Below are 25,433 nucleotides of genomic sequence, written 5' to 3' on the forward strand. Positions count from 1 at the left end.
AAGAAGGCCGTACGTATTGTATACCTTGCTTCTTGCATCAGACTCTAGTCCTCTGTTAATTTAATCATGCTTGCTAGAGAAATGCGCGCTCTACTAATAATAACTACTCGAGTCAGAGCTAGCAAATTCCTGAATTTGATTTTATAGAAAAAAAAGCCGTTGCCACAAATACACGTATAAGTGAAATATTGGGGTATGCTTATTATTATTGACAGTTGCTAACGTCTCTATCTCAATACACATCATCCGCCCCAGAGCCTTCGCAGGCAGGATGTCCTAATTCTGGTCTTCGTAAGAGTAAATGTATAAGTGATGCTTGATCTGTCATTTTCGAGTCCTCTGGGGACTATTCTGTCTTGATGGCTCATTAACTTTACTAACGGCGTGAAAAATCAATGTTGGTACACCTGAAACGCCGTGCCATGCTGTGATATTAAGCTAGCGAATCCGATGAAGGTCGATAATCAAAGAAAAGAAAAGAAGAGAGACTCGGCTCTAGTAATAGATACAAAATTAGAATAAATAGAGAAATTGTAGGAGGTATGCTTGGGTATCTTCGTAATTCGTACAGGCCGCGATGGGTCGAGTCCGATTAAATAAGGTATGAAGTGAAACCGATTTTGTACAGTAAGTTCAATGAAGAATGAAAGGTTGATGTTATGCCTCGATGGGTGGTACATGTAATACGGCTGGTTGAGGTTCGGCTGGTAAGTTTGGGCCGGACCTTGATCCCGACGCCTCGGTTGAAGCAGGTGCTATCTCTGGATCAGGAATTTGAAAGTCGAGCTAAAAAGGTTGGTTAGAATATTTTAAAACGATATCAGAGAAGAACTTGAACTTACATTCATATATCCCGTACGTCTTAAGGAGATGATTTTGGGAGCAATTGTGCTCTCGTCTGAGCCTACTGCCTTCTCCATCTCCATGTTCCATTTGTCGATCCAATCCTCCAACTGACGCAATCTCATCTTGGTATGTGTAAGGCCCAAATCGTCCCATATCCAGCCCGTAAGCAAGCCTAATACGCCATCGAGTATGTTTCTCCAATTATAGGGGCTGAAGATAGGTACGAGCTCTCCGTTAAGCTTTTCGATGACTCGGCGGAACTCCTGCTCTGATACACCCGCTGGATCTAGAATCTCCGGATAGAGATTCGAGAAGGTAGGCGCCAAGTCCCCTTCTACTAGCCAATCTCTTCGGATGCGTATAATCCGCGTGCTCGCATATTCCGGAGAATTGATGGGTACGTGAGGATTTAAATGCGGATAACACGGATGCTGAGGTCCCCATTCTTCGCCTAGATCTGGTTGATCGGGGTCACCAAGAATAGAGGAATTGCTGGAGGATACGCCCGAGATCATGCCGGGTGGGAGTGACACATTTGATCCATTATGTCGGTGATCTAGGACTGAGGGTCCTCTCTCTAGGTCTTTAGAGAATGACCTCTTGGAATCCTCAATTCCCATCGGGGGCATGGCGGCCTTCCCCTTCCCCTTGTCGAGTTTTTGATTGGAGCTTTCGGACGTATCGGGTCGGACAAGCCCAAAGCTTATGGCTCGCGCCCGTTTGGTAACACTTTGACCGCGCTTCCTCAAGCCAGTGAATTTGGCCCTTTCGGCCTTGGGTTTGAGTTCCGACGGTCCAGCTTCAGTCTCCTGTGGAGGATTGGAAATGCGCTTGCCGTCGTAGGAATGCCGGAGCGAACGAGGAAGGCTTATCCTTTTATCAAAGCTAGTTCTACCCTCGAGATGTGTACTGGTCCGTGCTGATTTATCTGGAAGTGGAAGAAGAGGATAGTCGCCTGCTCCAAAACCAATAGGCTCAGATGGGTCTGATGAAACTTCAATAGCAGGATGGTTGACGGGCACGGAAGGGGGAGGCGGGGTGGATGGACGGCGTTTGCGAGACTGCCGAGGGGGTCGCGGCGTTCGAGATGGAGGAACTCTTGGAGTCGAATTAGTGGGATTCCAAAGACGACCAGGGCCAAATCGACGCGGTAGACTATAGAAGGAGGCAGAAGCAGAAGCGGCTACACGATTATGGAAAGGCGATTGATGAATGCGATCGAACGGACCGGGGGGTCCTGTGGCCAGTAAGTTCCTTCGGGGATTAGTTGGTGGTTGTCGCTGTTGGGTGGTGACTACGGCAGGATCTGGGGCCGTAACCGTAACGGTGGGATGTTCAGGCTGCTGAGATGGCGAATTGACAGGGGCATTTGCCTGCTGTACATCTAGGGCGGCCTGTAACGGGATCGCAGAACGAGTGTCTGCGTGCGAAGCCGTTTGAGATGAGAAGGAGAAATGGCCGCCTTGACGGCCGGAGTAGAAATTGGAGAAGCTCGAGGTCGTCGACCAAAAACTAATAAACCAAATAAACTTTCCTCCCCTTTTCCCTCCGCTTTAACCCTAACTTTATCGTACTGGGCCTTGGACGGAGAATTGGACTTTTGCGATGAGGGTTGGCGTTGTGGTCGGGTATTACAAAGATAGACGCAAGTGCAGGTGCAGATGCAGACGCGACCGAGTGGAATTGAAGCGAGTGAGGCGAGTGAGGATTCTGCAGGTGACGGGGAGACAAGCAAAACCGCCGTTGCGAGTGGCTGGTCCGGGCGCGGGTGTGGATGCTTGCGGTAGTAATTCGGGGCTTCCAGCGCTAATATGGAACACCACAGTGGCATGCTGGCCCTTAGGTCCAGACCAAGGAAAGACCGCCAACTGTTTGACGGCCTTTTGGCAAGTGACGTGACACGGAGTGTCGGAATATCGGAATATCGGAATGTCGTATTATTGCATGGAATTGTTAAGAGGTACGTAGGTACTTCACCTTTAGTTACTTGCTTTTCATTCCTTCTCTTTCTCTTTCTTGCATTCAACAATCATCAACTGATCAGAATGAGTGTTGTTGTTAACAACAAATTGCATCGTCTGTTCCCGTCCCTTGATTTTATATCGATATATACTGCTCTTTTTTTATTCCTTTGGGGGCCGCTATCGTGGTTACGTACTCTTTTCTTTTAATAGTTATCTTAAAAAGGGCGTCATCTTTCCTGGCTGTTGTTAAATTTGGCTATTGTCACACTCGAATTGCTGCTTGATTTGCCTTAGGAATGGATGTCGGCAGAAATCTGCCTCGGGTGTGTGTTTAAGTGTCTGATATATATTGTTGATGGGAAAAAGGAACATCGACGAAAGGAACCCTCAGGTAAATTATCAATTAGCAAAGGGAGGGATTAAGCAAACTTTGGAAAACATATATGTGAGAGAAACAGACAGTGCTTCTTTTCGTCATCCGCCTTTCCAATAGTGACCCTCCTTAGTCCTGGATATCAACCAGCCCAGTAAGTCAGCTATTAAGAAAAGAACAAGGCTTTAAATTGCTTTATTTGGCGGAGCTTTTTTTCTTCTTTCGAACCTATCATCGCCTATCAAAGCGCAGCTCAGCTTGTTAAATGGCCAGGCTTGCAAGCTATTCAGGGGCATCCTCGTCACTCATCGTTCCACTCAGTTTCTGGCGCAGTACCACGGATTGCGCTGAGCCTGGTCTGGCCCATGGGGGGCTGCTTGCGACCCGACCGAGTGGAATAAATGGGCCAAAATTTTATCTTCTACATACCTACACTACACTACATACTACCTAGCTTTATATTTTGAAGACATTGGATTCCGGTTCTCACATCAGCAGCTCTAAATACATTCCTATGAGCCATCAAAATATAACGTTAGAAAAGCCGTGGTATAAGTATAGTATGACATAGCCGCGTAATAGCCGCCTGAAAGACTCTTAAGGCAGACAAGGACTTATCGGTGTAATTCGTATTGCTTTTTCCTGCAAGGTACGCCGGGACAGCGGGATTGCCGCGTCGCGGTTACATATACTGTATTGGACGTGTGGTCATTGCTCAACTGCAGCCCTGGGAATATGTTTAAAAAAAAGGTCAAGAGCATAAAGGTAGGTATTCCGTAATTATATAATCATCACTAATCCTAGTAGAGCACCATTACGGCATGATGGATAGACCCTTGGCACCTTGTCGAAATAGCATTAACACGAGGATGTAAGAATGTAAATGCATCTTGATCCAAGTGCTTGAACATTGTTGATATCTGTTACATACATAATAGTATATCCGAGAGGAGTTTTCTAGAAAAAGCTAATTTCATTCTAGCCCCTACGTATGTAATCCCTTAAATCCGTTCTGACGGGTCCATCTGTTATGATGATTTTAAACTTATTCTAGATCCCTGGTCCAGCTTTCAAAACTTTAAGATCGAGACTTTTTATTAGATAACCTAACTTGACCCTGCAGGAATCTTTGTGGTTAAGAAAGGGATACGTGGTGACGTAGCAATTTGTCATGGCAGACAAGCGAAGAGCTGAACCCAGGGAAAGCTCTACCTAGGTACTAGACCTGCGCCCGTGCACGCGCTTTTCCCCCAAAGCGAAAGAGGTGACCTCATCTTGCTATGTAGGGACTGTATGTAGGGCGCCTCCCCATCAAATTAATCCCTGCCATCGCATACCCCATGGGCACAGACATGCTACTCTCCATCTACATCGTGGATCCTTACATTATCGAGGTATTCGACGCATAGCCCTACGGGCTGGAGATATCAATTTATCTCATCCTACCTACCTAGACCAAGGTAGCCCTCAAAGGTATAAATTGGGGTTTACGATCCCATGTAACCTCACAGCGCTTGAAACCCGTCATGGCTGATGAGAATTACACTTCTCCCTCGACGTCAGCAGCGAACACGAACGGCCGAGCATCATCGCTCGCCGGCAATGAGCCCCCAAGTTTCAGCTTGCGTCGAGCTGCAACAGTCGGTCAATCTGCTCAATCTGCTCCTCCTACACGTCGTCGCCCCAATCCGAATACGGGCTCGCCCACTGCCGAGAATGGCTTTGCAGATATTCGAAGGCGGAGCTCCACATACTCCGATTTCAGTCTAAATGATGCTAGAAGGGATCTAGAGACAAGTGCGGATGGGCTCTTTAATCCGAGCAAATATGGATCCAAAGAGGTGGATAAATCCCCATTCGTCTACGTCCCACTTACACTAGCTCTGCTCCCTGCTATAGCTGGCATATTCTTCGAAAATGGGAGCGCTTTCTTCACCGACCTCATATTACTTAGCCTGGCTGCTATATTTCTTCACTGGTCCGTCACGCAACCGTGGGATTGGTATCGCTCTGCGCAACAGATACGCGTCGTGAGAGATGAGATTATGACTGAGTCTGTCTTCGAATCTGACAGCGACGTCGAGCCTCCTACGACAAACCTGGAAGATGTCCCTGAAGAGACAAATAAACAGGATGGTTCTGGGGAAGTGGCCGAAGAGGCATACGATAGACAGGATCGTCGGCGAAAAGAGCGACAGGATGCCGCGCTTAGGGAACTCTACTTTCACGAAAGGGCTGCTCTAGCCTGGTGCTTTATATTTCCCATGCTTGGCGCATATCTTTTACACGCTATCCGGGGACAGTTGACGAGACCTTCTGAGGGCCTGGTGTCTGACTATAATCTCACTATCTTCCTTTGCGCCGCTGAAGTCCGCCCCATTTCACATCTAATCAAGATGCTTCAAAATCGAACCTTACGAGTTCAACGAATCGTCGCAAAAAACCCTCATGAAGAGCAAGCTGTTACAATGGAGCAGTTCGAAGCACTTTCAGCCAGGCTATGCGAGTTGGAAGCACAAGGAGCTACGGGCGACACGTCGTCAAACGCTACTGCGCGACCTGATGTTCCACAGCCAAAATTGATCGAGGCGGCAGTTGCTCAAGAAGTCCGTAGTAGCATACAACCAGAGCTAGATGCTTTAAATCGCGCCATGCGTCGATACGAGAAGAAGCTCACCCTACTCGCATGCCAAACCGACAATCGTATCGAGTATGTCGACTATAGGCTTAATGATGCTATCGCGCTTGCTGCCGTCGCCGCTAAGAATAGTAACGCTCAACGGAACTTTGGCGGGTGGTTTATCGACAAGAGCATTGCGCTGGTTATACTCCCATTCCACGCACTAGTAGCGGTGTCTACCTTTCCTTTCCGGACGGTATCGACTATGCTTAGTCGAAAGAGCAGGTCTTCGTCCGAGAAGACCCAGAAGTCGGTTCGCAATGGGAAAGTGCTTGCTCATGGCAAGACCAGCTCCGATCGCATGCCTACGCGCGTGTCTAGGAGATAGTAGTATTATATTATGTATTATGATGGTACGGGTGTACGATTCGGGACTGTTAGGTTAGGTACGTGTAGTTTGTACTAGGTAATAATAACGGATGGGCCGGCACGGAGAAGGAGGATACCGGGAAACGGTCAGGAGGGGGTGGGTATTAAACGGAGTTTGGACATGGTTCGCTCCCGTCGTGGGTTATAAGTTATAACGATAGGAATTACGTAGGGGGAGATTTACCCACGGGAACGTCCTCGAAGAGCAATTATACAAGTTGCGGTTCTACAAATACTTTTCTTGATGCAATCGCAAACCTGAAATACTATTCCTATGCGGCCTGAGTCAAAACTATCTCGATGCAGTGGAAGTTACCTGGATACCTTAGAATAGGGAAATAAAATTTAAGAAAACGCATGCACTCGCAAGCTCGCGCAAGCGTTTTCACGTGCTCGCAGGCTCGCACGTGAGAATCCGTCGGAAACATCAAATCTCTTATCAATTTTCTTATCATTTATTGATGAATTACTTATCAATTACTTATCATTTCCTTATCATTTCCTTATCAATTTCGCATAATAATTTCCAAGAGTTCCAGCGTAAAAAATGTCTCCGACGGATTATAGTTTGCTTGTCTGTGCGTCTCGATATGCATTTTGTTTTATTTTATTCCCTCTTACAATATGTGCTTGAAATATTGAAAAGACACGTCAGATGCTCCAACCAAGAAACGTCATTGTGCGGGGCGCCTCTCGTAACAGAAAGGGCTGGTATGCTTCTTTGCGCACATCGTAATATTTCCATCTTCGATGATGTCGGATGCGGCTAGGCATCTTTACACTGGACTTGAGCTGACTAAACTACCTAACCTAGGTACCTAAGCTTCCGGGTAGACGTCCTAACGCATGCAGTAGTCTGCATTGGAGGTTATACCTGGGTATTTTAACCTACATACCTCATATGTGCGGTATGTCGTGTATGCGGTGGGTGTTGGGGTCCACTGGTGCCTGGCAGAATCCGGATAGGTACAATACTAGGTTAGATGGATGGACCCATGGGTTCGGCAGACCGGGTCCAAGTCTAAATAAGATTTTATCGACGTCCACATCGTTCTAGTCCTAGGGACTAGTAACCTAGGTAGTGTATCTTAATAAACACCGTAAGCCATTCAAATGCCAAGCTTAGATATGCTTCAATGTTTCAACGGTTAATTCCCATACTATGGTATATCAATCAAGATATATATCTTAGATAATCAGTCACATTCACTTCAAGCCACATAGATTGGTATGAGATCAAAACGCGCCTATATCCTACCCACCCAACTTTGAACCCCACAAGGATGGACGAAGGAAGACGGGTAAAGAAATGCGAATATATTATCGTAGTCTGCTCGCACGTGCGACATGCGTGGGGATGCGTATATTTCCTGCTGCCGGACGGCTGATATTATCGATGCGCGTATCCGGAGTCGTACCAAGTTGCACCACTTTCGAAAGCAAACCTCGTAAGGCCGCCCAAGAGGCAGAGGCAAGTGAGTTTAATCTCGTGATGGGGGTGAGCACACGTCCCATCGACGTACGTTGCAAGATCCCGCCCGTTACCACCCTCCTTTACGCCGCGGGACGAGTCGCCAAGGCGGACGAGGCGTCTCGCTACTACATGCCTCGCGCAAGACACCAATGGTGGTGGCGGGACCCTGGGAGCGTAATTTAACTCTCTTTTAGTTCGCTTGTTCGCTCCGCGTCATTTCAATATTATGCTGGTTTTGGCGCGTTACTTGGTGCTTGAACACATAGGTAGTCGTTCACGACTGAGAAGCAAATCCCTATTCTTTGACCTGGACAATTAGGTCAGTAAAGTCGGTGAGTTGATGATCGTCAATTGCATTGGGCTAGTATTTGATGTAGCCCGAAACGCGCGTGCGGTCGTGTTCTGGTTTGGTTATGCTGTGCTGGTTCCTATTGAGAATGCCGCTGTACTGTATTTACCCTTGCTACTTGCAGCGTCGTACGCGGCGTTGGCTAGATGCGGGATCAGCAGCCAATGCCAGATGAGCGATCGTGAGCAAGGCGACCTGACCTGTCTGAGAGGAATCGGTGGGCCTCTGAGCTTCTCTGAAGACCTAGAATTCAGGAACAACTTGCTTTTCCCCCGCCATCTTCCCAGGACAAAGGATCTGATACCTCGCTAAGCTCAGTGGCTTCACAATTTGACAAATCCGATGCAAACTATCGAATTGCACGCGTCGCGCCTCGTCTCTGAGACATTTTATAATATCTGGGGTCGAGAACGCCTCTCGGTATGCTCCACTGTATACGGCTCCGGCCGTCAATGGGATTACCTAATGGACGAAATGGCATTGGGATTTTCTCGTACTACGTAAATCATACATCATGAAGCAAACCATTGCTGACCTCATGCCAAAAGACGGAGCCTTTTATTCGAATTTTGAAGGACAGCAGAAGAACCAAAAAGAGTAATCAAACGTTGATCGAAGTGGAAAGTGGATAGAAAATGTGCACTAAGGTTTACCGGTAGCCAGGGGTATACAGGGCTGGCAGGGGTTACGCTGCTAAGCTGCTAAGTGACACATTACATTAGCCAATAGCCAATCGGCGGCCAGACCAAACCGTTTGTTGCCCAATCCGGAATAAGCTCCCGTCTTGTTCTTGCTTGACTGGGCCTGGTCTCTTACTCGAAGTTGGAAGGAAGTTGCAGGTTACAGGCAGGTTAGGTATTCTCTTCCGGAGTCCGAGCAGAAAAGTAGCAAGGAATGTACCTAAGCTTGCTTCAACTTACTTCGCTTCACATCCACTCGTCTGTGCTAATCTCCCGCGGTCAACGTCCCAAACGCATTTATTGGATGGTCAGTCATCGTCATTCGCGCATCAATCACACGGCATACGCCCCAGCAGCCTGTCTACCTACACTAGGCCTTGCTCATGAATGATGAATGAGACCTGCTAGAAAGATATGCCGCCAAGTAGATGGGTGGCCTGCTGCACGCAGAAAGCAATTTCGTAGACATATCCTCTGATCCTCCAGCTACGGTGAGCTGAGATGCTACTATGTAGAGAGTACTGAGTGTAAGTACCGTAGGGGATACCTAGATCCTGAGCAGCTGGTCGGTAACCTACTATTATCAAAGTTTTCTCTTTTTTTCTTTTTTCTTTTTCTTGTTCCCATCCATCGGGTTATTAAATCCCAATAGTCTCTTATAGTTCATGCCGGATGCCGTTGCATGAACGAGAAGGAGGCTCAGAGGTTGCTATTGATAACTTTAGTCTTTGGTTTGATGGCGTCTTCTTGATAAGGTTGATCTCCTGATACGTGCCCCTTCTATCCTCTACCCAGGACGCATGCGGGTTGACCCTGAAGTTTCAGTTGCTTCTGAGCTCACTCCATTCCAGAAGTTGGCCCAGTAGCTACCCATCGTTTGTTCGCAGCTTCGTGCGCAGGTACTACGATTCAGGAGTCCTGCGTATTTACATTGTTCGTCGTCGTTGATGTCATTTACCGCAAAAGTTCTCTCTAGTTATACTCAGAGCAAACACTTGGTGCCCTTGTCTTATAGGCGAGTTCATCCTAACTATAGCCCATTACTAGTCATGCGTCTTAGCATATAGTAATCCCGAACAAGAGAAGTGCTTCTCAGAGCGCTGTGCCATTGGTATATAATTTCGACGCCCATATACCTTACAAATCTTTCAAGATGCTTCCTAGGTGGTTGAGCATTTGGACTTTGCTCTATTTACTCATATGTTTCGATTTGGTAACCGCGGGGCGATTGGGACCATATCCGAGACAAGAGACTTCTCCCTCGACGGCGGAGACAACAAAAACGACACAAAATGACGATCGAGAAACAACCCTAGCTCCGCCAGATAACTCGGAAACTCCTTCTAGTTCACCAGCGAAGCCTACATCCGTCGAGGTTACTACTAGTGCAACCAGTACCCCGGAAGCAACCACAATCCCCTCTGCTATCAACGGGAATAATCCGAGCAACGACAACTTCGCCGAAGAGCGTAAGTAGTCCTATTGTCCTTCCTTGCTTAGATTGTACAATATTAGTTTCTAACCGAACAATTGTAGCAGCTGTTGTCACGGGCGAATTGCCCCTACAGCCTCGACTAACGCCAGGATGGGGCGTTTCCGGTGCGATTATGCTCATTACCGGCATCGTGTATGCTTTGGTCGGCATCAAAAATACACGGCTACATACTTTTTTCTCATCGGCGTATCTTGCTAGTCTTTGTGTGGCAGTTTTGATCGTTTACGTTATGAATCCCCCCATATCGGATGCTATTCAGGGGGCTTACGTCGTAGCAGCCGTATGCGCCGGTCTTCTCCTTGGTGGCGCTGCAACTATCTTCAAGGAGCTTACCGAGGGCCTCGGATGCCTTCTCGGTGGTTTCTGTTTTTCCATGTGGCTTCTCACTTTGCACGAGGGCGGTTTGCTTCCGGCCACTACTGGTAAAGTGATCTTCATTGCTGCCTTTACGGTTGCAGGTTTCGCATTCTACTTCAGTCACTATACAAGGCCATATGCTATGATCGGCTTAATGTCATTCGCCGGTGCAACAGTTACGGTTTTGGGTATTGACTGCTTTAGTAGAGCAGGGTTGAAAGAATTCTGGGCTTATATCTGGAACCTCAACGATAATCTATTCCCCCTCGAAGCCACTACGTATCCGTTAACTAAAGGTATAAAAGTAGAGATCGCGATAATCATCGTATTAACCATTATTGGTTTAATCTCCCAGTTCAAGTTATGGCGCGTGATTCAGGAGCATCGTTCGAGACGATTTGAAGAGCGAGCAGAGTTCCAAAGGATGCGGGATGAAGAGGAAGCCAGTGTCGGACGACGGGTCGAGGAAGACAACAAGCGCGAAAGGAGACAATGGGAGACAACTTACGGAGATCTGCCGACGCCATCAAGCCCTACTGTCTCTCGCGACTCGGGAGTTGGTGAGATTGAGAATGAGAATGAGAAGAAGGGTCAGGTCACCCAAACAACCGTCCAACCGGTGTCGCCAAGCGAGACGGAGAACGAGAATGCAATCGAGATGACAGATCTCCCATCTGAAGACAATACATCGTCTGAAGTGGGTAAACATCTGGATGAGGGTCTGGTCATTGCAGGGCATAATGAAGATAATCGAATAACTGTTAGGGTTTCGAGGGATTATCACGATGACGAGGAGACGGCACCCCTACCGGAGCCTGATGAAAAGGCCTGGATGGCCGGTGTCGATAACGAAACGCAACCCGCATCTCCAACATCACTACGCAATTCGCGAAGGATCCCGAATACGACTGGTCCCGAAATAATACCCTTACCGTTCAAAGTGCCGGAACTAGAAGAAGAGAACATCGATGACAACGACGATAGGTCGTCATTCGCAACGTTTGCCGACGAAGACGATCGATCCATTACGCTAAGCAAGAGAGCATCAAGAGCGTCCCTATCACATAGGTTATCTGTGGGTTCAGGAAACTTACTGCGAAGTTTATCCCAGCGTTCTAAACGATCTGAGAAATCTAAACGAGAGAGTGGAGAATTCGAGTTGCCACAGCCGTCATCTAGATGGGGAGAAAGTAACGAAGGACTGGTATCCAAGAATCAGAAGCCTACTGGAGATTCTGGCTCTGTCGCTGCTACCATTGACGGCATGAGCAGTAACGGTGAAAACGGCATAGGAGTTGCTAAATCGGAGAAACCGGCCCATCCAAGGGAAATCAAAGCGGAATTGGCTGATGTGTTGCCGAAACGCGAGTATAATTCTGGGGACAGACCCGTTGCACAGCCAGAGCCTATCGACTCAGGTACCTGCCTTGAAGTTCGGCCCTATTCTACAGTAGAGACAGTTGCAACCGACATCTTGAACCCGTCATTTCTAGGGGAGCCCCTTGGAAGTAAATCGAAAAGGAGTAGCGCAACGAATGTCATAGGAAAGATAGATGAGGCAGATGATGCTAACCTTGCCAACGTGGTGGAATCGAAAACTCCCTCTGATACATCCAAGGTTGCCAAGTCAGCATCGCCATCCGCTGTGTCCTCCGCGAGCCTCATAAAAGAGCATCTCCCTTCTAGTTTGTCACGCGTCGCGCTGTCATATCGCACAAACGAGTGGGCAAAACATCTGACCCTAGCGGAAAAGCCTGAGCCTGATACATTGCACTTAAACGAGTATGCCGAGGCCGAAGAGACTTCGAAGCAGCGAGAGGAAGCCCCAGCCCCTGTTAATGTTGATGAGTTGCAGCAAACAGCCGAGAGCGGTATTCCAGCAGCCTCCATTGTGAGGTCATACTCTTCAGTATCTAATGCCCAATCAAACGTACAGGCCTACCCAAGCCACAGTCTACGGACGAAAGGTCGTCGACAGTCAAGCGATATCATTATTCAACCAATTCTAGAAGAGAAGGGTGACGAACATAGTATTAAAGTCGATGCTATACAGGAGGAGGGAGATGGTTCCGCTTCAAGATCAAGCCCTCCTTCGTCCTTAGAGTTTGAATCACAAGGCATGGATCGACCTTCCGTTCCGGGTGTTGTATCGTACTCCAGTCCTCAGACACTTCTTGGCAAGAGAGACATGTTTCTACGCAACAAATCTCAGTCAACTTTACTGTTCTTACCACCGAACCCCGAGACTACACAATACACACTTAGATCGACCAGCCAGATGGAACAGCCTTATAATTTACCGGCTCCTTCGCCTTTTGCCAGCCAGGATGCTGACGATCTTCCTCTCAGCAAACGAAGAGAACTCATTCGTCAAAGCAGTTTGCTTTCTGCTAAATCGACTACAATCAACCCCAGGCCAAATAGCGCCATGAGAATGCCTTATACGCCTGGTCATAGTCCAGGGCCCACGTCGCCAGTCGCAGCTGACAGCGCGCAGTTCAACTCCCATCAACCTCAGCGGCATTCCACAGCGCCAACCCAAGCGCACCGCGAGGCCCAACTCGCTAGTTTCCGACAGTCCGTTGCTGTGGATCTACGATCCAGCACTCCCGTCTCGCCCGCCGTTAACAACAGCGGGGAGACTCCTCTGGTTCGCTCTACTTCTTCAACCTTGCTAGGACCTATGGGGATTCGCAACGGGAACCCGAACAATGACATTCAGTACAACATCGATCAGCAGAGAAGCGTGCTTCTATCTCAGCGGGAACAAGAAGCCCAGAGAAGAGAGCAGGAGCGCCGAGAGAAAGAACGTAATGAGCGCGCTTTTGAAGAGATGATGCGTCGTGGCGATCTTATAGATGCTCACCGAGAAGCTATGAGGAGGATGCAAAGCAGTATTAAGGATCGATAACGGAAAAGTGTTTAAGGGGCTATGAGCATACGCGTGGGAAAAAAAGATTTATTGTAACGGATATACGGATTTCTGGTTTCATTAATTTCAACTCGGGTCAGGTTGGGAGCCGGAGGAATTTGATACCCTTTCTTTCCCTCCTTTTTTTCTTCGACATTTTCTTCTCGTACCAAACAGTTACCATCGAGACATGTTGGGCCACGGCCTATGCAAACACACACACACACAAACAGATACATCCTTCTGCCTATTTTCTAATATGTAATCTCCGGAATGGAATAAAAAAATGAGGGGCTCGGTCCGGCAACTAGAGGGGACGATGCATATAATGGGTACACAAAACATGCGAGATACCGCCACGAACCCGTGCTTTGGAAATCGTGGCGTCGAGTTAATAAAGGGGAAAGGCAATAGATGTATGTGGTGTAATCTTGTTGCTTCGTAAATGCGTGAGTAGGTAGATATCTACACAGACTTCTATATACGTATAAACATTGCATACTTAAGTATTGGGTGCTAGTTTTATTATACCCCTTTTGCTTCAGTCATAAGCACAAGTGATTTAATACGGTGCTATTTGTAGCTCCCTTTACGAACTTAAATATCAGAAGTGACATAATAGCTTAGGTATGTGAAAGTGATTGTAACCAATTTAATATCACATTATTATATGTTACATTTATATGCGCAAGCTTCATCGAGTCGAACTAACCAAACATCATACCTTTAAATACCTAATTAGGTTAATCACTTCGCTTTATAGGTAGTTATATATATGTGTCATGACATTGCCAAAGGGACTTGATTAGGTAGGTATTTACCTATTACGGAATACAGTTTGCTTAATGTTTGACTCGGAAAATCCCCCGAAGCTGGATATATTCTCGAGAAAACATTTCGGGTTAAATTCCATGACTTAGGCACCTACCCAGGTCAATATATCTGTTGGTAATGTGTAAAACTCTGCAGACTTACTGCCTTCCGCACTGTAAGTGCCTAAGATACATATATGTAGGTAGGTATCAGCCCCAGGCAGGTATGGTGAAAAAAGCACGCTATTCCCCACATCTGACGTTATTCACGCCAAGGGGCCGACAGGAGGTGCTGAAGATACCTAGTATGAAAAGTTACAATGTAATCGCGCCACCAGTTATGCTTTTGTTGCGTCGACAACAGGCAGCTGCGTGCAGTAGATATTAGCGGGGTGTGCTGCCTAAGTAAACCTTACTGCAGTTACCAAATATAAATGATAGGTAGGTTATCTACTGTGGTGCCTTGAACCTCCGGCCTGACGCAAACTTAATCTGACTTGTTTTTTTTTTTTACTTGAGCACACCGCAACAGTCACCCATTCCGAGTGAATAACGTATAAAGACCAGACAATCGCGCGTTTCCTCCAAATTGCCACCTGATACCACTTTATATCTTTTGTCACAAATCCTTTCGTCACGATTCTGGTAAGTAAACAAAATCTTTGTACAGTACGATACACTACTTTTATGTGATCCAGAAACATGCAAGACGTTGTTTCCGTGACTACCTAGCTACTTCTATTGTTCCAGTGCTTACTTGAAAGTTATATAACTGCGGTGCCCCTCCAGCCTCAGTTCGAGACTTCCCTAAACACAGACCCACTTCCACCCCCACATCCACATCCTCATCCAACCATTGGAACATACATCATCAATCCGCCGCCGGCTTTAAACTTCCACTTTGATTCCTTCCCATCAACACCAAGTTGTCAGCACAAAAGCATCAGACATACGCATCTACAGCCTCTATTTGGTTTCGCGACCGAGTTTTTGCAACCTCATACTTATTCCAACCACAGAAAAACTAATCATCTCAATCCAACATCATGGGTGAATCCGAAGCTCCCCCCGCCGCCAACTACGTCCGCCTCCAGTCAAATGACAATGTGCGGATTGATGTCGGTAAGTTAATCGTCTACTCTTCCCTACTATGAATTGTTACTTACATGCATCATAGAGAAGGCTGTTGCGGAGCGGTCGCTCCTGATCAAGAACATGCTTGAGGATCTTGGTCCTAACGCTGAGGGACAGACTATCCCCATCCCCAACGTAAGTCATCCCTATTTAACCATAATGCTGCTATAGCTCTCATCTGCAAAAGTGAACGTCGTTCTAATATATCTACTATAGGTGACCGAGCCTGTCCTTCGCAAGGTTATCGAGTGGTGTGAGCACCATCGTCACGACCCCCCGGCTACGAATGAGGATGAGTCCGACAATCGTAAGAAGACCACCGACATCGACGAGTGGGACCAGAAGTTCATGCAAGTCGATCAGGAAATGCTCTTCGAGATTATCCTCGTATGTATAACCCAATATTTTTACCCTCTTATTTTTGCTGTACGATCACTAACATACCTTTCTCCTATAGGCCTCGAACTACCTCGATATCAAGGCGCTATTGGATGTTGGATGCAAGACTGTTGCCAACATGATCAAGGGCAAATCCCCCGAGGAGATTCGTAAGACGTTCAACATCACGAACGACTTCACCCCGGAGGAGGAAGAGCAGATTCGTCGTGAAAACGAATGGGCTGAGGATCGATAAACGCCTCAAGTCACATTTCCGGTTGTTTTATGATTGCTTAATCTTCACGCTGACTAAGTCTTATCAAGTGATATGGCTGATTTAATGGTGGGTGGAGACAACAACCGGCCAAGAGGGTTCCTTGCGGCTTGCGGCGAAAACCATAGGCATTCCATAGCTGGCCATTTGTGTGTGGCATTGGCATGGAGAAGAGTGGACTCATATTCTTGAGATGAACCACCTCCAACCTTTGCTCTCTTAACCAGTATAGATACTGGATGGTATCAGCAACATTACATGGTTAGAGAGCATGCAAATTTGTTTTAGGAGTTTGGAATTAGCATAATGACATTAGTAAACACCACTTGTGTATTTCATGGTTTCGTGATGGTATATTAATGCATGTGATTTTCCTATTCGTTTATGAGTTGTTGCTGTAATAGTTCCTATCCTATTCTAGATATCGTGCAAAACAGGTACTTACCTGACATCTAAACAAAGACCATCGTAGCGTCAACTATAATTACGTCTAGCCTGCATAAGTACAAAGGCAGGTAGTTGTTGCTCTTGTCGCTGTAGTTTGCACCGCCCATATATACCGTTCTTAAGTCAAAATACTGCTATCTTAGCAACAGCGCCGTAGTTATGCTATAACAACAGTGCCAGGCGCTTCCAGTCTTTGCGGTATCTTAGATATTAACTTACGTATCTTGTTAGACATCAACTCCGTCAATTAATATTTTCCCAATACAAAATACTCTATTCAACGTTGTTGGGCTATAATATTGCCGTCGACCCAATATCTAACTTACAAATAATTCTCTACTACAACCATATACACTCTATCTCTTCGTTACCACCAACCGTCGTCATGAGCATTTCCAACTTCATCAGCACTGGTATGCAATGCATTTCCTCGTGGTGGTCGGAGCGCAAGGAGGTGAAAAGTACAGATGCCTGCCTCTGGTTCGTCCTCGGCGCTGTCGCAGGCTACACGACACGGCCGGGGTGGGAACAGGAACAGGAACGTCCCCAGCTTCCCTTCCCCGGTATCCTCCTGCAAGAGCAAGCCTACAAGGACCGTTCCTCTTACGACAAGGCTGTTGCGAAGGCCAACCGCGACTGGGCTACGTTCTTGAAAATAATTGGGAATATAAAGAGGAAGGCGAAAAAGATGGAGGCGGCGAGGAAGAGGTTGCAGAAAAAGAAGGAGATGGAAGAGGAGATGGTCAGAATGGTGCAGCGTGAAAAGCAGCTTTATATTCATGAGGTCACTTCGGAGAACCAGGAACTGGGATTGGAGCGTGCGAGGACTGCGTGAGGGAGAAGATGCTACGGTAGAGTAATCTTTGATAGAGCATCAACATCCTCGCGCTATGGGCTAGCCTCCTGTCTCCGAACTGCTTTCTACTGCCCATCTTCGATAACGGCAACGACGACAACGGCCCTGTATATCTCTCTTGGATTCTCTACGTTTTGCTCGATTAAAATAAGAGGCAACTATAACAACCTTGGACGACGATAATTTCGACACTCGTCTCCGTAACTTGGGTTTTCACGTCTTCTCTGTATATCTCCATGGGTAAGTCCTCCTTGGCTGGTACTGCTTTTACTGTCAGCTAATGATTATTAGGCTGCGATGACTGGAAAATCTCGCTCCTTGTAGGCTCTTTCGAGCAGAGATAACAATGGGTTAGGGGAACTCAAAGTGAAGATTGCGTGGAAGAGGTAAGGGGATTTGGAGGAATAAAACGAAAAGAACAAGACAAGAAAAAAAGGCATATTTTGGACCGGAACTGGACAACAAGGAAAGCTAGCATGGATTGACTTCCTCACTTGGTTGAAATTCTTATATTTCGTTAGTAGATGCCCAGTGTGACGCTGAGGCAGGTAATATGTACCTATTCGCCTACACGTTCGATCGTGTCAATCACATTAACGGTAAACTTGCTCAGGGGCATCAAAAAGCATCGTAGTTACTTTGTTCGCAAACGCGTTATTTCATTCCCTATGACCAGTACCATGCAAATCTGGAATTGATGAGCCCTGAAGAAAACCGAGAATCGCCCGCACCCATCATGCTTTTCCCCCTCCCGACACAGGATACAGTCTTTGTTCTGCCTGGAAGAAAATCCCACCACCGAGGTAATGCCAGTCTATGTTTGATCCTCCACTGCGAGACCCGTCCCCTGAAGACCGCCTAATCGCTTAATTCCGTCGTGGTGACATGTCGCATTCGGTGGGTGGGCTTCCCACAAACAGATGTAGCCTGATGTAGATGGAGATATAGAAATGCATCTAAATGCCGAGACGGGTCTTGCGCCAATGCCTTCTCTTGGCGTTGTATCTGCAGACCTGTTAGTTATCTCCCTATCTCTATGGGGTCCTTGGCCTTCCTCTCGACTATCTGCCTCGGGATCAAGATATCGTCGGGAAGTTGGCGGGGAGTTCGTACCGGATGGTGTTACCGCTGCGGAGACGAATCCATTGGGGGATAGGTCTGTTCTGCTTTTGCGCCTTGGCAAGCTTCATCTTCGTTCGGAAAGTCTTGTGGCTCTGTGGTTGGGAGTTTACGTTAGTTTAAGTGCGGTTGTCAGATGTCAAAGTAGACACTATCGCCAGCAAGAAAATCAGACAGCCATCACATCACATTCGCCTTCGCCTCGACGATAAGGACAACATGATGCGAAAATGTGGTTGCGAGATATTCTACTAGAGTAGTAGTACCATTGACAAATACATAGAATACATACCGGCATTTTGACTGCTTGTGCTGATCAGAATGTCGAGATTATTTCGTGAGTGTCTTGTTTGAAGGAGGTGGGAATTGTAGTCAAATCACGAAGCAGACTGGAAATTTTGGGTGATCCGAGGGTTTTGCAGCCCCAATGGCAAATTGTGCGCGGCAAGGGGGGGGGGCTTGGAAGTTACTTCGTACCGAGTCTAGGGCACGTGATTATATTACATAGATATGCTGATATGTACATAATGAGATTTGGTTTCGATAAGATATGGAACATATAAACTATGACCAACTCCTCACCTTACCTGCTTACCTAAGGTACCTGCCTATGTACCTACCTCTAAGAATGCTGGACCCATTTGCCAGCTGCTTTTGTCACTTGGCATCGAAAAGAAGAAAAGAAAAAAAGAAGGCCAATCGCCTTGGCGTATGTATTACACTTGTGGCGGCCTCCCTAAACCTTGCTAACCTTACACTATGAAAAGGGACCCTTGCTTTAGTAATAAAGCCAATCTGAAGCCAATCTGAGGTTTGGCCCTGCGCAAGATTTCAAAGCGAACCTGAAAGATCGACACGCCCCAGAAAAACCAAGCTCCTTATTTCTTGTATTCTGACAAATAACAAGTTGTTTTTTTAACTAACGCGTTTACGAAATCCCTCTTCTCCTGACGAACTTGAATGCAGATCTAGACTTCCGCGATTATTCCCGCCTTATTTTAAAATCCCCCATCATTACCTTAGCTGCTTAGGTACCTTAGGTAGTTTTGGACAGCTGTAGAGAAACAGTACCGACGTAACGATCGATCGCGTGGCCATTTCATTTACCTCGGAGAAGGGAGGGCGCCGTTTAAGCTCCTACGTGGATAAAATACATACTACATACTACATACTACATACATACGTACACAAGATGGGCCAGAGTGTATCGTGGCTGTCCAGCCTGCTGTGGGCAAAGAAAGAGATAAGAATCCTTATCCTAGGTCTTGTACGAGCTGACAGAACCCCCCTGTTGGAGCCCATTCGAGCTTCTCTATCCGGAGCAGTACCGGCTAATTCAGCACCTTGCGCAGGATAACGCGGGAAAGACGACATTATTATACAGATTGAAGGTCCGTCTATTACCTATTTCGAATACTTCCATCACCCTCTTGCGCCTCCTCCTTGGACGAACTTGCTATAGAATGACAGGACTAAGCACTAACAACGAACCCCCTTACAGATAGGCGAGGTAGTAACGACAATCCCAACGATTGGATTCAACGTCGAATCCGTATCATACAAGAACCTAAACTTCAACGTGTGGGATCTAGGTGGACAAACTTCGATCCGACCTTACTGGCGCTGCTACTATGCGAACACGGCAGCCGTGATATTCGTCGTCGACAGCACAGATATCGAGCGTCTACAGACCGCCGCTGAAGAGCTAGCTGCTATGCTCAACGAGGACGAACTGAGAGATGCTGCGCTCCTAGTCTTTGCCAACAAACAAGACCAGCCTGGTGCCAAGGGCGCAGGCGAGATATCCGAGGCGCTACGGCTGGGCGAGCTGAGGGATCGCAACTGGAGCATTGTCGCGTGCTCGGCGGTCGACGGAAGCGGTGTCAACGAAGGCATGGATTGGCTGGTGGTAAGTCATATTCTAATTCTTACCTGCATCTAATTTAAGGGGGCGGTCAACTCTACGGCCAGATCAACCCCCTACTTGAATGGATTCCAGGGGTAACGGAACCTGGCTAATACGTTACATAGCAAACCGTATCACAGGACTAAACGAAACGTTTTGATATCGCACAAAGCATTCCTCTGTACAACACTTAACCAACCGTATCAATCCACGGGCATCACTAGCAAGGCCCTTGGCATCTCGAAACACATTTTATTGATACCGCGTCCTTACGGTCTTGGGTAGATGGCTCCGTTATTATGTTAGTCTGATAGGGCCATGAGGTGCAGCGGCCGCTGTGATTGGGAGCATAAGGCGTTTTCTACAGGATTTTTTTGACGAAGGAAGACCCAGAGAGGACACGGGAGCAGGCGAGAGCGATGAATATCAAGTTCGACGAAGAATCTCGAGACACGTATTAGTGGTATGGAGCTGGTCCTGGTCTGACCTGGTCTGGTATGCTAGGTCCTATATATACGACGGACCTCCTAAGCTCTTTTAATTTGCTCTCTCTGGCGGAAGATAGAAGGACAGACAGAAGGATCTCCTGATCCGGCAGCCCGGATCGAAATAATACTGTGTTGGGGTCGGCTCTATCCAGTCGTTACGTTAGATATATTATAATTACCATAGATGCGCGCAGCATAAGGTAAATGACCCAAGTCGTTGCCATCATAGTTCTTGTCTTAGATTGTGTTTCTGATTTATGATATTTTCGTGGCTCGATGGTTCAGGGGAAGATATGTAGATGATGGCTATGTTTCCTGGTAACGTTCCTCTCGTCGAATAGGAGCTTTAGCTCGGCCGTCTTGCCCGCCATCCAGGTTACCGTGCATATCTATGATTCTATGTAAACATAACTTTCTTTGTATAGAAAGTATAAACTTGCTTGGCACAAGTGACATCAAGGTTATCAACATCATGTAAGGAGATACGTGACTTATAGATGTTACCGCGATCAGCTAGCCGCAAATGACATTTTACCTCGAAGGAACTTAGCTGCCGCATTTTCGGCCCCACTTGAGTACTTGGCCGACCACGTCGCCACGAGACCACGCGGGGTTCCGGCCTGACTAGGTACCTATGGGGATATATAGGTAGGTACCTACCTATCTACATGCATCTCCCCAAGATCAGCTCTCAAAAGGATTTACATATATGCCTTGACGGGTAAGCATATAATTCGGATATAAAACCCTGTGCAATCGGAGTTTACAAAATTTTAGGATCACGTTTGTGATGCCTCATTGTGCTATTTGTGTACTTTGTGTAACTTACCTGGTGGCCGGGACAGCCGGAGGCTAAATTTTTTACCGTAAGGAGTGAGAGCCTTGCTGAATATGTATGATATCCAAACAAACCCGGTTCTTTTTATTAGACGGGAGCGGGGGGTATACGCTATATGATGTCATGGACTATCTGCAAGGAGTTGCGGTGTTATAAAGACGAGCGCGTTGAGTTGTCGTCCGGAGCAGTCGATACCTACTTTCCTCGGAAAACCGACAAGAAGTTTGTTTCCTAAAGGGCAAAGACGGCTGGCTGTATGTAGTAAGCGAAAAATTACCTGACGAGTTCCTATATACTGTACGAGCTGCTAAAGACGGTCGAGTCGGATTGCCGAATATAACCATGCGGCACCGACTAGTGTATGGCTTGTCTACTACTACATAATGGAGGGGTTGCTGATGGGCTCGATGGTTCGACCAAAAGACGGATCGATAGCTCAACTATCATCTGCCGGTAAAATGCACTAGGACGACCCGAAAGCGCTTATGATCCTACGTCGAGTCGCTTTCTCCAGATACATATGTAAGTATGTAGGTATGTATGTGTGTGTGTGTGTGTGTGTTGCCACCAGGGTTCCGTTCTTTGATCTTCAAGGGAAGAGATCGGTAAGGAGGCCGGGGGTTCTTCGTTGAATCAGAAGACCGCGGTTAGTAATAGGTAAGAGACCATCTGACATGCAAGTTCTTTATGCTGCTCTGCAGCTCTGCAAGGCGAGATGATGGTGGCGCTTTAAATTTCTCCGCAAAAAAGGCAGGCAATCAATGTAATACGCGTCGCGTACCTAATATTGTAGCCGTAAGCTAAGGGGTGAAGAATGAAGGCTAAAGAGACTAGAGAATCCGTAGAAATAGCGAAGACCGAGAGAGACCGAGCTGCTTATAGGTCTTAGGGTCATTTGCCGAATTGGATTTTATAAATGAAATTGTATCATTGGAGAAGATATAGCATAGTATAGCGACGAGGATGGCATGAGGTTGTATACCTTACATACATACCTATGTAAGGCAAGGCATAACTAGATGTATTCGAAGTATCGGAGAGATGCCGATAAATCGCGGGGCAACTTGAAAAGGTTACTAAAAGCTCACAATTAGCAATTATCTAATTGGCCAACCCCGACCTAGTAGATTTACCCCACTTCCCAAAGTCTGGTACTTTGCGTATTTGGGTTTACCAAATGTAGACCTGAACTCCACTCTGGACCCATCTCCCGTTCACTTTCGTCACTTCCATTGTCAACCTTTCATCTTTTCTCCACCCCCCGAGCCTGGGCTCGTCTCTCCTTGGCTCACCTCCCCCTGTCCTCACCAAACCCCATACATATATGACCGTGCTACTAGAGCAAGCACGACAACCATACAGGCATACAAAGCCCGCGCAGCTCGTATGTAAGTGGTCAGATGAATCAGAATAGTTGGAGTAGCGCGTTGTTACGAGGATGCGAGGAGAGAAGAAGAGAGGGGAGAGGGAGAGACAGGAGAGAGAAGAGGGGGGACGGTTTCATGAAATGTAATTGAAACTTTTCCTATCATGCACATCCGGCGACTCTTAGTAACAAAGCCGAGTAGGACAAGTTAAGGTATGTAGGTTGTTAGGTTAAGTATTTATATCTGTTCATCCCCCCTTTTCCCCAGATCGATTGCTATCTTCTTCCCTTCCCTCCGGTTTGCACAAGCCTAGCTATCTATTCGTACCCCTACCTACGTACGCACATAAGAAGCTCTATCTCTGTGAGGAGGGCTTCTTCGTCTACGTAGTAACATCATCACTCTACTCGCGAAGCTCAGGTAGCGCCCCTGAGTTTAGACAGCCAGCCTGTTTTCTAAGATACCCCCAAACAAAGTAGCTATCGTATCAACTCCCTTAGTCGTAAAGATGGTCGCCAACGAGAAGCCCGCGTCTACCTTTAGGTACAATGAGAAGCCCGTGTACACTACTTCCAATGGCTTTCCTATCGAGCATCCCTCCAAGTGGCAGCGAGTTGGCACTCATGGTCCCCTCCTACTTCAAGACTTCCACTTGATTGATCTCCTCGCCCACTTTGACCGCGAGCGTATCCCTGAGCGTGTCGTCCACGCCAAGGGTGCCGGCGCCTACGGTGAATTCGAAGTCACCGACGACATCAGCGATATCAGCTCTATTGATATGCTGACTGGTGTTGGTAAAAAGACACCAGCCGTCGTTCGATTCTCTACCGTCGGTGGCGAAAAGGGGTCGGCCGATAGCGCCAGAGACCCTCGAGGTATGTTAACTGCCGCTTAGAATAGTCGGTGCGCAATTTGTTAATTAGGGATATAGGATTCGCCATCAAGTTCTACACCCAGGAGGGTAACTGGGACTGGGTCTACAACAACACACCCATCTTCTTCCTCCGAGATCCCTCCAACTTCCCACTCTTCATCCACACCCAGAAGCGTAACCCTCAGACCAACCTGAAGGATGCCACTATGTTCTGGGACTACTTGGTATGTATATACCATATACTTGAATTACTCGCCGGCTTCGGCTTGTAATGCCTTACAGAAGCAAGTTCTAACATAAACCAGTCTACCCACCAAGAATCTGTCCACCAGGTTATGCACCTATTCTCTGACAGGGGAACGCCTTACTCATACCGGTTTATGAACGGCTACTCTGGCCACACCCACAAATGGACTAAACCCGACGGATCTTTTGTCTATGTCCAAGTACATCTGAAGACTGACCAAGGAAGCAAGACCCTCACCAACGCAGAGGCCGGCAAGTTGGCTTCTGACAACCCCGACTTCGCAACCCAGGACCTGTTTGAGTCTATCCAAAAGGGCGAGTTCCCGAGCTGGACTGTCTATGTACAAGTCTTGACACCAGAGCAAGCCGAGAAGTTCAAGTGGAACATTTTTGACCTGACCAAGGTCTGGCCACAGGCTGAGGTACCTCTCCGACGGTTCGGCAAGTTGACGCTCAACAAGAACGTAGAAAACTACTTCGCCGAGATTGAGCAAGTTGCTTTCTCTCCCTCGCATCTCGTCCCTGGTGTTGAGCCCTCGGCAGACCCCGTACTGCAGTCCCGTCTATTCTCATACCCCGACACCCACAGGCACAGGCTCGGCGTCAACTACCAGCAAATTCCCGTAAACGCGCCCCTTCGTGCTTTCAACCCCTTCCAGCGTGACGGAGCCATGTCTGTAAACGGGAACTACGGCGCCAACCCCAACTACCCCAGCAGCTACCGCAACTTGACTTACCAGTCCATCAAGCCTACGAACCCCCACGAGAAGTGGTCCGGAGCTGCTGTTAGCGACCTATTCGACGAGATCCAACCCCACGACTACGAGCAAGCCAACGGCCTCTGGAAGGTCCTTGGCCGCACCCCGGGCCAGCAGGAGAACTTCGTCAACAACGTCGCCGTCCACCTAAAGGATGCGCACAAGGACACGCGCGACCGAACATACGACATGTTCACCAAGGTCAACCCCGAGCTCGGCGCTGCCATCAAGGCCGAGACCGAGAAGAACGCCAAGCTATGAACGTGGCGTGGGATTATTATGGAAACCTAATGCGATGAGAATGAAAATATTCTATAGTTACGAGTAACGTAAAAAGACGAGACTTTCTCTAGTTGCCTAATGCCGCCGTTATCTATGTAGTCACTATAATTTAAAGGTTGAATGCATACCTACCTACCTACCTACCTACTTATATCG

The 25,433-nt window shown here is 47.4% G+C and overlaps 7 protein-coding genes across 7 annotated transcripts; 5 read left to right on the top strand and 2 right to left on the bottom strand.

The window, feature by feature from the left end:
- Nucleotides 1-97: 97 nt before the first annotated feature.
- Nucleotides 98-2,677, bottom strand: F5Y00DRAFT_270843 (Golgin subfamily A member 7/ERF4 family-domain-containing protein; the record flags this gene model as incomplete). The annotated part of the gene is made up of 3 exons (XM_048012678.1): nucleotides 98-786; nucleotides 843-2,358; nucleotides 2,421-2,677. 3 exons carry the CDS (start codon nucleotides 2,675-2,677, stop codon nucleotides 658-660), a joined length of 1,902 nt encoding a protein of 633 aa, XP_047863859.1. The 3' UTR covers nucleotides 98-657.
- A 1,449-nt stretch (nucleotides 2,678-4,126) lies between these two features.
- F5Y00DRAFT_240103 (uncharacterized protein) lies at nucleotides 4,127-6,599 on the top strand. Its single transcript, XM_048008177.1, has one exon. It carries the CDS (start codon nucleotides 4,710-4,712, stop codon nucleotides 6,189-6,191), a length of 1,482 nt encoding a protein of 493 aa, XP_047863860.1. The 5' UTR covers nucleotides 4,127-4,709; the 3' UTR covers nucleotides 6,192-6,599.
- A 2,748-nt stretch (nucleotides 6,600-9,347) lies between these two features.
- On the top strand, nucleotides 9,348-13,587 carry F5Y00DRAFT_107867 (uncharacterized protein). The gene is made up of 2 exons (XM_048003874.1): nucleotides 9,348-10,204; nucleotides 10,272-13,587. Exons 1-2 carry the CDS (start codon nucleotides 9,889-9,891, stop codon nucleotides 13,496-13,498), a joined length of 3,543 nt encoding a protein of 1,180 aa, XP_047863861.1. The 5' UTR covers nucleotides 9,348-9,888; the 3' UTR covers nucleotides 13,499-13,587.
- Nucleotides 13,588-14,652: 1,065 nt separating this feature from the next.
- Nucleotides 14,653-16,421, top strand: F5Y00DRAFT_240113 (E3 ubiquitin ligase SCF complex, Skp subunit). Its single transcript, XM_048008178.1, has 5 exons — nucleotides 14,653-14,955; nucleotides 15,330-15,432; nucleotides 15,488-15,579; nucleotides 15,661-15,831; nucleotides 15,902-16,421. The coding sequence occupies exons 2-5, from the start codon at nucleotides 15,357-15,359 to the stop codon at nucleotides 16,076-16,078; spliced, it is 516 nt and encodes a 171-aa protein (XP_047863862.1). The 5' UTR covers nucleotides 14,653-14,955; nucleotides 15,330-15,356; the 3' UTR covers nucleotides 16,079-16,421.
- A 1,934-nt stretch (nucleotides 16,422-18,355) lies between these two features.
- On the bottom strand, nucleotides 18,356-18,816 carry F5Y00DRAFT_253710 (60S ribosomal protein L39; the record flags this gene model as incomplete). The annotated part of the gene is made up of 3 exons (XM_048010086.1): nucleotides 18,356-18,404; nucleotides 18,513-18,613; nucleotides 18,811-18,816. 3 exons carry the CDS (start codon nucleotides 18,814-18,816, stop codon nucleotides 18,356-18,358), a joined length of 156 nt encoding a protein of 51 aa, XP_047863863.1.
- Nucleotides 18,817-19,117: 301 nt separating this feature from the next.
- F5Y00DRAFT_240123 (ADP-ribosylation factor-like protein 1) lies at nucleotides 19,118-21,138 on the top strand. The gene is made up of 5 exons (XM_048008179.1): nucleotides 19,118-19,227; nucleotides 19,286-19,785; nucleotides 19,871-19,909; nucleotides 20,020-20,427; nucleotides 20,550-21,138. Exons 2-5 carry the CDS (start codon nucleotides 19,711-19,713, stop codon nucleotides 20,568-20,570), a joined length of 543 nt encoding a protein of 180 aa, XP_047863864.1. The 5' UTR covers nucleotides 19,118-19,227; nucleotides 19,286-19,710; the 3' UTR covers nucleotides 20,571-21,138.
- Nucleotides 21,139-23,424: 2,286 nt separating this feature from the next.
- Nucleotides 23,425-25,425, top strand: F5Y00DRAFT_107984 (catalase-domain-containing protein). Its single transcript, XM_048003875.1, has 3 exons — nucleotides 23,425-23,992; nucleotides 24,049-24,215; nucleotides 24,297-25,425. The coding sequence occupies exons 1-3, from the start codon at nucleotides 23,626-23,628 to the stop codon at nucleotides 25,254-25,256; spliced, it is 1,494 nt and encodes a 497-aa protein (XP_047863865.1). The 5' UTR covers nucleotides 23,425-23,625; the 3' UTR covers nucleotides 25,257-25,425.
- The last annotated feature ends 8 nt before the right edge of the window (nucleotides 25,426-25,433 follow it).

Source organism: Daldinia vernicosa (genome assembly GCF_022497035.1).
Source record: "Daldinia vernicosa strain CBS 139.73 unplaced genomic scaffold F5Y00scaffold_30, whole genome shotgun sequence".
Classification (NCBI taxonomy): Eukaryota; Fungi; Ascomycota; class Sordariomycetes; order Xylariales; family Hypoxylaceae; genus Daldinia; species Daldinia vernicosa.